This window comes from Chenopodium album, chromosome 21, assembly GCF_948465745.1.
Source record: "Chenopodium album chromosome 21, dcCheAlbu1.1, whole genome shotgun sequence".
Taxonomy (NCBI): domain Eukaryota; kingdom Viridiplantae; phylum Streptophyta; class Magnoliopsida; order Caryophyllales; family Amaranthaceae; genus Chenopodium; species Chenopodium album.
Genome location: NC_137854.1, coordinates 12,405,393 through 12,415,917, shown reverse-complemented (window position 1 = coordinate 12,415,917; position 10,525 = coordinate 12,405,393). Strand labels below are relative to the sequence as shown.

At 34.4% G+C, this 10,525-nt stretch overlaps 1 protein-coding gene across 1 annotated transcript; it reads right to left on the bottom strand.

Annotated features, from left to right (window-relative positions):
- Nucleotides 1-2,276: 2,276 nt before the first annotated feature.
- On the bottom strand, nucleotides 2,277-10,104 carry LOC145602016 (uncharacterized). The gene is made up of 7 exons (XM_081658125.1): nucleotides 9,948-10,104; nucleotides 6,408-6,470; nucleotides 6,203-6,282; nucleotides 5,180-5,288; nucleotides 4,132-4,291; nucleotides 3,299-3,462; nucleotides 2,277-2,993 (listed from the first exon to the last, which is right to left on the bottom strand). Exons 1-7 carry the CDS (start codon nucleotides 9,948-9,950, stop codon nucleotides 2,655-2,657), a joined length of 918 nt encoding a protein of 305 aa, XP_081514251.1. The 5' UTR covers nucleotides 9,951-10,104; the 3' UTR covers nucleotides 2,277-2,654.
- Between the last annotated feature and the right edge of the window lie 421 nt (nucleotides 10,105-10,525).

The window sequence follows — 10,525 nt, the reverse complement described above, 5'->3', positions numbered from 1 at the left end:
TTCAAATAACTTCAAATATGTTAAAAATACACGCTAACATTTAAATGTGGAATGTGGTTGACCCCACAATATGGTTACTCGGTTAGTATATTGGGGCAACACTGTTTTGGTTATAGAGATTACTTATAGTGTATTTTATTCACTTGATTTTTAGTTATCTGAACTTATTTAAGCTTAGCTTAACTAAAGTAATCTGAACTTAACTGAACTTATTATATATAATTAAAACTTATTTTAGTTGTAATTTATACTAAAGTAATCCTTATCAGAACTTATTTTTCCTAAAAAAATTTTACCTGAACTTATCTAAACCTATTAGACTTGAAATTAGTGAAAATAAGATAAACGAAACAGGCCTTTAGTTAGTAACAAACTAACAATATATGAAATACTTTATTATTTTAATGGTTACTCAATAAATATAATAAAGGGTTGTTTTATCAGTATAAGGATTACACTGTCAGTGTCATAGTTTTAATATTATATTAAAGGGAAATTAATAAGGTGCATGTATAGGTAATGATATATATAGCCCTTAGGGCTATGTATAAGCATTATATATACTTCTTAAAATGAAATTAAGTAGGTAATTCATGATAAAATCACTCGCAAATCAGTGTAATTAATGTTACTCTTTTTTCAATATTTCCTTTTTTAGCTTCTTATACATAGCCCTAAGGGCTAGTTTATCATTTTCCATCTTTTAAAGTCTAATGTTTTTTTTTTTTTTTTTTTTTTTGTTCTCTTTCGTTTTGAACCAGTCTAATCTTTCTTTGAGCCTAAAATTTTATCGTATTTTCACAGCATGGATCATGTTAATTTGGATAAGAGTTTCCTGTAAATTGAATTCCTCTCTTCACATTGTTCAATGGTTTACAGTCTCTAATTCTCTATCGCATGAAATAACTAGAATGAGCATCTTCCCAACTGTCATCTGAAAAAATTTGAATATTAGAGTAAGGGTATTTACTTTGTTTCAGTTCACTTCAGCTCTAGTCAGTTCAGTTCAGCTCCAATCAGTTCAGTTCAGTTCTCATAAAATATTCATTTCAGCTCAGTTCGATCAGTTCATCTTCAATCAATTTTGTTCAGTTCAGTTCAGCTCCAATCAGACAATCAGTTCAGTTCAGTTCAACTCAGTTCAGTAAATATGAACAAACCCTAAATGCTATATGGTACTTTGAGTTAAATAATTGGAGTAAAAGTAACACAACATTTGCTGATTAAATTTAGTGCCGATAGAGCCACAAAGGTTCAATAATTTGAGCATGAATTGATCACATTTTCAATGTACTCGTATATAATTATTAATTTTCACACTATATCAAAATTATTACTTCGTATTATTCTTTAATGTACTTGTATATATTTTACTAATATATAGGAAATTAGGAATAGTATAGAAAAAAAAAAAAAGAAAAGAAAGAGAATATAAATTTGGTAGGAAATGGAAAATGGGTATTGAACAACAAATCTAAAAAAAGGAAATAGAAAATATGGGGATTCTGTTGCATACTACAGCATTACCTTTTTGCTTCAAAACAAGCCCATCTTAAATATCGGAGCCGTAATATTGTACCTCTTTGTCCCTATTATTTTTATGCACACTCTTTACTGTTTGATTCAGAGTCTTACGTAACAACTTTGTTAATAAAAATATTTTGATTTTCCCACCCACTAAAATAAACTAGTCTACAAAATCATTACATACAAGTTGATCTTAAATTCCTTTTACGCTTATGTACTACTACATGTCGTTCTTTAAGGTCTTCAACTGCATACATAGTACATGAATTTGAAATTCAGAACTTATCAAATATGAGTGACGCAAACCACGGTGTGTCCATGTGTGAATCGACAAAAATCTACTGATAAGTGTGTTTATACGGAAGACTATCGCATATGTAGAAAAATTAGGGTTGTGATCAGTAAGGATGTATATTGGGGCGAACGAGTGCTATTACAAACGGAACACTGCTTGTCAATAATTCCTTGCTCCAGTCAGGGCTACAAATTATGTTCTGTATATGCTACGTTTGACCAGTGAGCTCAAGTGATTTAAAAATATGTACAGAGTATAAATTAAAATATCAGACAGTAAATAAGCAAGTTAATACTTTATACTCCCTCCGTTACATATTACTCGGAACAAAGGAATATTTTATGTCTTACAAATAATACCCCTTTGTTGCGAGTAATATGTATCGGAGGTAGTACTAATGTTAGTATAAACAAAGATGGAACATGGGATAATAAAATTGCATAAAAGCCCTCTGTTTTGAAATCACTTCTGGATTAAGCTTCTTGCAGTCACTTAGTGCACAACGGGAATCCCCATCAACATATCAAGTTATCAACTTATCGTAACAAAAACTCATAAAAGATTACACAAACTTACATAACCTATAATATATACATGTAGAATTTCGAAGGCAAAGTTAAAACCAATTGTAACAAATTTGCCATTCCATGTCAGAAACTCAGAGTTATACCATGCATACAAAATTACAAAGAAAGGCTAATTTGTTACTTCATATGGGAAGTAGGTAATGAAGAAGACTGGCGTGGCCAAATTTTTGCTCTGTTTAAACTTCACAAAGTATTTATTTGCATTTCGCCATTCATGTTTCTACTCGCTTCAGTCACCTGGTCTCTCAGGCCCTGTGTCTGCCTGAGGAAACACCACTCTTTGCCCATGAGGAGGGCTTGTATCCTCCTGCCAGCAGATTTGAAACTTTACCCGCTTTGATCTTTCTTCTTTTAGACTCAAGCTCCAAGCGCCTATTATCCGTTGAGGAAGATCCAGATAGTCCACCAAAAATCGAGGAGGTCGAAATCAATGCTCGTTTTAGTTTCCTATTTTCATCAAACTTTGTTGAAAACTTCACACGGGAAGCAGTGGCAGCATCTTCACTGGAACCTGGCAGCAATCGTATACCAAGACCCCTTTTCCTAGATGCAACTTCTTCTTCAGCGACTCTCTTCTTTTGACTCTGTAAGGTTGTGCATGCAATTAACACAAAAGTTTAGTCTTTCAAAACAATTTTGGAGTGAAAGACAGGAACGTGGTGGGGTGGGGTGTAGGGTGGGGGGTGGGGAAGGGTCAGAGGGACACCGAGGAAGACAAGCTACTCTTGAATAACAAAAGCAATTTGCCTTTGCATTCTTCCAAGATTAGTAGTATCCAAGGGCAGATATACTCCGAGCTCTTCTCCCCCCCTTCCCTTAAAAACCCTCATATCAAGTCAGAATGTACAAGGAATAAGCATGAGACTAAGCTGAGTTTATGTAAGCATACCCTCAACCGGGCCCGCAAGGCTTTATTAATGGAATAGTCATCAAAATGCCTTGCATCAGATGCACGCTGAAGACGTACAAGTACCGGCTCTTCTTCCTTTTTCTTCTTCAAGTCCTCCTCTTGATGCTCAAGACGGTAAAATGGGTCCACAAGTTTACCTCTTTCTGAACAAGAAGAAAACAATGAGTTATAAGCAAAGCTAAAAAAGAAAAGGGGAGGTGGATCAGGGCATCCTTAACTAAAGTTATTGGACTTCTAAACAAAAACCAGTAACTTCGTGGTTTTTCCGGGGGGTTCTGGGGAGGGGGTCATTAAAGTCGGTAAGTCTAGCCCCTGACTTGAGTGCGAGATAGAACATTACGTAACAAGTAAAACCAATTCAAACCTTTCAAGTTTTTTGGCTAAAACAGTCTCTACTACAACAAATTATAGAGATAAATAAATACACAATTACAATACAAGCACATACAACTAAAATACTAAACACAAACAAATTTTGATAGACGCAAAATATTTACATAAAACTGATCAAAACACACAAGATATCACAAAAAACTTTATTTTCCATTTTTAATCACCGAACAATATCTTTAAAATATTTGTTTGATATTAGGTATAACTATAAGCAATTAAGCATATAAATCCAACAAAGTTCTACTAAAACAATTATAGGGGTTAGAGAAGCATCCAAGAAAATTCAGTATACGGTCAGTATAGTACGAGGCATGCCTCCAAAGATTATCTAAGATGCTACTTAGACAGGCATACAACTAGAGTAGCTCTAAAGATTTGTGATGGACTGATGGGCATGGAAAAAAAAAACATTTACCAACCTTCTTCCGTAGGAAGTTCCAATATCTCTGCATCCTCTGCATCATACTCTTCGATTTTTCGTCGAGCACCCTTGACGATCACATACTCACAATTTTTAGGATCTGTATGAATCTCAATCTCATGCTTGCAGCAAGCTGACTTCATGGTGAAGCTCCATATCTGAAACAAGAATGAAGTAATCAATGATAAAGACTAGTCATCATGAAAAAACAACTTAGCCAGTGCTTTCATTACCTAGATACAAAACACATTAATATTCAAAGACGAAGCAATTATCAACAAACCCAACCAAGTCACAATGAAATCAAGAGAGTGCCCAATGTGAAATGATCTTACATATATGGAAAGAACACAATAACTTCCATCAGTAACATCTCATTTACAAGCTTAATTTTAGGGCTCATTGGGTTGGATCTTTTGGAATGGAGTTAAAGTTTATTTCATCCATTTTATTGTTTACTTGGGCATTTATTTGAAATTCGGTTCGGTTTGGATTGTACTGAATTCTATTTCAGTTTGGTTTTGGCTTGGAAAATCCAAAACCGAATTATTATGGTTTGGTTTCGGTTTGGGCCTTAATCTATAATTCGAGAAAACTGAGATGTCGAAATGAAAATAGTTGGGTCTATATGTCAGGTCCACGTCAAGTGTCCAACATATGAAATTAGTTACTACTCTTTCAGTACAAGATATTGAGTGCAGGTATAAACTATAGAGTTAAAAAAAAAAAAAAAATGAATGTCCCTCGACAATTCCCTTGATATTATATATCTCCACTCTCAAATATGCAGTTTCCCACCTAAGCACTTTCTTTATTACCTCTAAAGTTGGTAACGAGAAGAGATGAAGACCAAACGGTAATTGAAAGTAATACAATAGACATAGGCATGAGTTTTTCATTGCAAAATCACCAAAATCATTATACTTGTGAAGAGTCGCAGTAAATATGATGGGGAAAAAAAAAAAAAAAAAAAAAAAAAAAAAAAAAAAAAAAAAAACCCAAAGTATAGAATTGTTTTAATTAATGACATGCATCAAAAAGAATACCTTTGTGGAGTAGTAGTTTCCAACTTGCTTTTTCTCCGCATTGAACCTTACACCCTTAGCTATCATAGATTCACATCCCTCACACCATATATTGAAAGGCATTTCAAACCTGTTCAGTTGAGAAACAAATCACTGATCAGATTTTTGTCCTTCCTTTTTGATATGCAGAGGCATGTTAAAAAATAAAAATAAAAAAAAAAAAAAAAAGGAAATAGAAGGCATATCCACCATTTTCAAATGTGGCCAAAAGCCATGCCCCCTAAATTAACAAGTCTCTCATACCAAATAAAGTATAGACATATAGACAACTATAAACACAAGTTTTCAATATAAAAGTCAATCATTATCTTATCTACAAAATCAATAACTAAACCCTAACAAGTCTCTCATACTGAAAAACTTATAGAGATATACACAAGTTTTCAATTTTTTAAGTCATTCATTGTCTTATCTACAAAAATCAAAGAATCCTTATGCCGAAGCACTAGTCCAAGCTTCCAACAACACAAGTTCCTCAAAAAAGGAATTATATGCTTGAAGTGATAATACCCCTATTTTAAACAATCTTAACCAAGCCTCCTGGGAAAAAGAAAAGCCATCTACTTAACCAAGCTTTGGAATAGTGGGTCATAAAAACTTGAAATGGGAAAAGACAAACATGCTCTGCTCTAGAGAGCCATAGAGATGCTAGCAGACAGCTAGTCACTTTTGAGCTTCTATAGGACCTCATACCCAAATTTAACCAAGGTACAAAGGATTAGTAATCAGTACATAAGGAGAGTCATGATGAGCTGTAAATAATGCTTGAAGGGGGAGCCATACACTTAAACAGTTATTAATCCCGAAAAAAATAAAAAAAATAAAATAAAAAAAAAATAAAAAAATCCATAAGCTGTTCTGTATCAAAATTCAATACAGTATACCATCGTTACTTATCAAGAAATTCAAACTCCATGCCATATTTCATTTGCAAACTACACACTGAAAGCACAGATTAAATTCCAGTTGGAAAGAACTACATACCTTATAATTAGGATGCCTTGATCTATTTTTCTTGCCCTCTCTCTTAAAGCATGCTGACCATTAAACTTGTTGAGACCACCCTGTTTAAAAGAATGTGCTTGTAAAAATGGATGCCGAACATTTAAGAAAAAGTTTCAAACAATAGAATTATCAGATTGAATCATCACATGTAAGCACATCTTCACATGGAAAATGCAATAGTTACCTGACTTGGGTCCCATTCAGGAGGATAGTAGAAATTATCAGCTCGAGCTGCTGCAAGAGAAGACTGTAACAAAAGCAAGCAGGGAGAAGTTAAAAAGAGTATAGTATGCCAAGCAAATACCAGAATTAGTGCGATCTAATCATGAGAAGCTCAGGCAACTTATTCAGACATCAAAAACGATACAAGAAAAGCTTTTTTCCCTTTCAGATCCACTACTCAAGCAGTAACTAAGATAGATTTACTCTCTCCAATTAGCAGGTGAGGTTAATTACAAAGCCTTTTTCCCTAATCAGTTGAGACTATACAATACGTCAGTAAAGGAAAATCAGAGAAAGAAAATTATGAATAAGGCAGTAAAAAAAAAGTACCAAAAACACGTACAAATGAGTAAAAAAAAAAAATCCCATACAAAAAGGGAGCAAAGAAGAAAGCAGGACATTTAGTCACTTCTAGAACCTAGACTAATTTGGACAAAGAGAGCCCCTATAGCCTATACTGAACAAATTCCGAAATTTCACATGTTCAAAAGCCCAAACAAGGCACGTATTAGGATAAAGCCAACAGTTACAAACTTTCTTAGACACAAAATAAAGCCTAGTGAAAAAAGAGTAAATGTCACTAATCAACAAAGCCGTAAATCTAAACATGTTCAAGCTCCCCACCTCTCCAAGAGTAAATGTCACAAATAAACAAAACCATCAATCTAAACATGCCATGCTCTCCACCTCTCCACAAGTCAATAAGTACTATAAAGCAAGTCCCTGGCATTTGTTGATGCCATGCTCACCCTTAATCAAATCAATGTCACATAAAAGAATCAACAGCATGCTGTTCCCTTGAAGATTCAATTGAATTTAGTTGGTTACAGATTATGCCAAAGAACAGATGTCATATTCAAGACCTAAGTGAACTCATATAGGTCATACTTTCAAGGTGAGAAAGTACCAGAGTAATATGAGGTTTTATTAGTAGCTCATATCTCATCAAAGGATTCTGTAACCAGAGCATAGAAAGCAAGGTAGCTGAAGTAGATTATATAGTAATTTAGCTTTTCCACATTGACCTTCTGTCAACAAACTACAACCAAACAGGATAATGCCTACCAGCTACATGACTGATAGAGCCCAAGTCCAAATTTTTAAACCAATAAATTTTCAATTCCCTAATATGTCTTCGTCGGCTTCACTTATGGATTGTTCAACCAGTACTTGTTTTGCTTTCCACAAGACCCTAAGTTGGTACAAAAAGTTGTTTCTTTTATATCATTGTCATGTGGTCCAATCACCAAAAGCTTGTGTCCTTCATTCTTCCCATTCACAACAACAAATTTTTTATCTCATACCTACTTTCTCATTTTCCTCTCTCGTTTCTTTCATCTTTCATTTGAGGCAACAGGGGGCGGAAGTGACACAACAAGCCAACCTTATGCCATCCAAACATAGACAAAAATGGCATATTCTTTGCTACATGTCAAAATGTAAACAGAAGAAACAATGAAGGGAAAAAATGTCCATTTCGTGGAAGAACAGCTACTGAAATACATAGTTAAGAAGCATTCTACAATTGTTACACATGGAGAAATACTGGGTAAATTTATTTACTGACAGATAGAACATTGATTATGCTCAAGTGCTTAACTCGGTATGGCATGCTAGCAGACATGTCAAAAGAACCTAACAACTAAATACCTGGCCTAAAATTTTAAATTAAAAAACAACTTGAATAAATCTAATTGCCATGTAAATTATACACCTAGATAGTTTTAAAGTCAAGGTCAATCCGTTTTATCAAACCATAAAGGAGGTGGGGGCTTGTTCATTAAAAATTCAAAATTCGTCATCAATTGAAGGTAAATCAAGGCACAAATTTGAAATATCTAATAGTAATTGATATGTTTCTATTCAATCAATCAATCAAAGCCTTAATCCCATAAGTGGGGTCGGCCAACATGAACCTAATTTAATTATTCCGTGTAGTCATCAGCATAAATCTTCCTCCTCCAATCCCTTACGGTCCAATGCTTCATCCACATCCAAATCCATATACTTCATATCCTTCCTAACTCCTTCCAACCAAGTCATTTTCGATCTCCCTTGCCCTCGTTTTGCCCCTCCATAGTCCCACTCTTCCACTCTTCGAACCGGTACACCCTCGGGTCTCCATCTTACATGCCCAAACCAACGCAAGCGATTTTCCTTAGTTTATTTGCAATGTCTGTTACACTTACTTTCTTGCGAATAACCTCATTTCTGATTCTATCTCTTAGAGTGTTCCCACACATCTATCTTAACATGCGCATTTTCGTAACTTCCATCTTTTTAATGTCCTCTTCTTAGAAGCCCAATATTCTGTACCATAGAGCAACAAGAGTCTTATGTCAGTCCTGTAGAATTTTCCCTTCAACTGTAAGGAAATGTTTCGGTCACATAACACTCCTATTGCCGCTCTCCATTTAAGCCACCCCGACTTAAACCTATGTGCCACGTCTTGATCAATGTCACCATTCTTATGGATGATCGACCCAAGATACTTAAAATATTCACTCATGGTCAAATCTTTTCCATCAAACTCACCACTTCATTACTTGCCCCCCCCCCCTCTGAGTACCAAAGCGACATACCAGGTACTCTGTCTTACTCCAACTTAGCTTAAACCCTCTAGATTTCAACCTTTGCCTCCATTGCTCCAACTTGGCATTAACTCCATCCTTAGTTTCATCCACCAAAACGATATCATCCACGAACAACGTACACCATGGAACCTCATCTTGAATTAGTTTAGTTACTTCATCTAGAACCGTTGCAAAAAGAAAAAGGCTTAATGCAAACCCTTGATGCAATCCGATATGTTTCTTTTAATCTTCCGAAAGACCATATATTTGGCAAGTCATAAAGAACTTGTTTACAACTCACAAGACAGTAAAACCATAGATTTGATATTATCAAATATCAATAAAGCTAGTTATAAATAAAGTTTTCCTTGATATTATACATTTATACAAAGTTGTTAAAAACTTAAGTTATTGAAACAATATTAACCCGGCGTTTCAATTCGAATCTTTAGAATGTAATAGCTTGTGGTAAAATTGGTGACACAATACTACCCAAATCATAACAATGCAATCAAACCAAAAAAAACACCTATAATGATCAAAACAGCCACCATGAACACTTTCAATAAACATCCTGATCCCAATTTTCAACAGCTTTATAAAATATGAGAATTCAGAAATTCGATAATCGGATATCGAGTAATTCAAACATTAATCACCATATTCGTGATCAAAATTTCGAACCTAATCTAAATTGTAAACACCTATGATTTCATCCAACAATTAACAGATAAGCTTGACACATTCAGCAATTAGTCACAATAACAAGTTATTCAACGTTCGGAAAAGAAATTTACAAATAATAAGCTACAAAGATTCAATCTTAAGCGAATTTTACAGAACCCTAATTAAGCTGACACAAGCTAAAAGGAGACAGATAATTCATCTAAAATTCAATCGAAAAGTGAGTAACTAAAGGTGTTGCGTACCATATTCAATTGCTTCGAATTGCTTCTGCGTGAGAAATTAGGGTTTCGAGTTTAGGGTAAAACTTCCAATTTGGGGATTTGGATTTCCGTTTGACAAGCGATGAAAACAGTAGGGACGCTTTGCGCGCGTGGCGGTTCTCGTCAAATTTTAGCAACGGACTACAGAGTAGTAATTTTTTTTATTTGAAAGGCGACTATAGAAGAGTTTATTTATAAAAAAAAAAAAAAAAAATTAAATATTCATAAACTTTACTAGCTTGAGTAGCTTTTAGTGGTTTGTCTAGTTCAAACCACTACTTAGAAAAAATTATGAGTGTTTGGGAATAAGAGTGTTCATAAATCGGTCCAGATCGAAAAAGTGTACCGAAACGAATTAATCGGTCCACTCTTCGAGTCTTGAAATCCATTTTTTCAGTCTTTGGTCCGGTCCGGTCCAAAACCCTATAAAAACCGGTATTGGACCGACCGATTTTTTAAATTAAAAATACGCGTGAAACCTTAAATAATGGTGAAAATTATCTTTAATAAGGTTAGAATACTTTAATTTATAAGTTTTTTGTACTAAACATACAAAAAAA

Excerpts from the sequence above, each read along its gene's own strand:
- LOC145602016 (XM_081658125.1), bottom strand. Across the intron at positions 5,289-6,202 it reads CAAGGCATCCTAATTATAAG|GTTTGAAATGCCTTTCAATA; the intron begins GTATGTAGTTCT and ends TCAACTGAACAG. Across the intron at positions 4,292-5,179 it reads GAAACTACTACTCCACAAAG|ATATGGAGCTTCACCATGAA; the intron begins GTATTCTTTTTG and ends TTCTTGTTTCAG.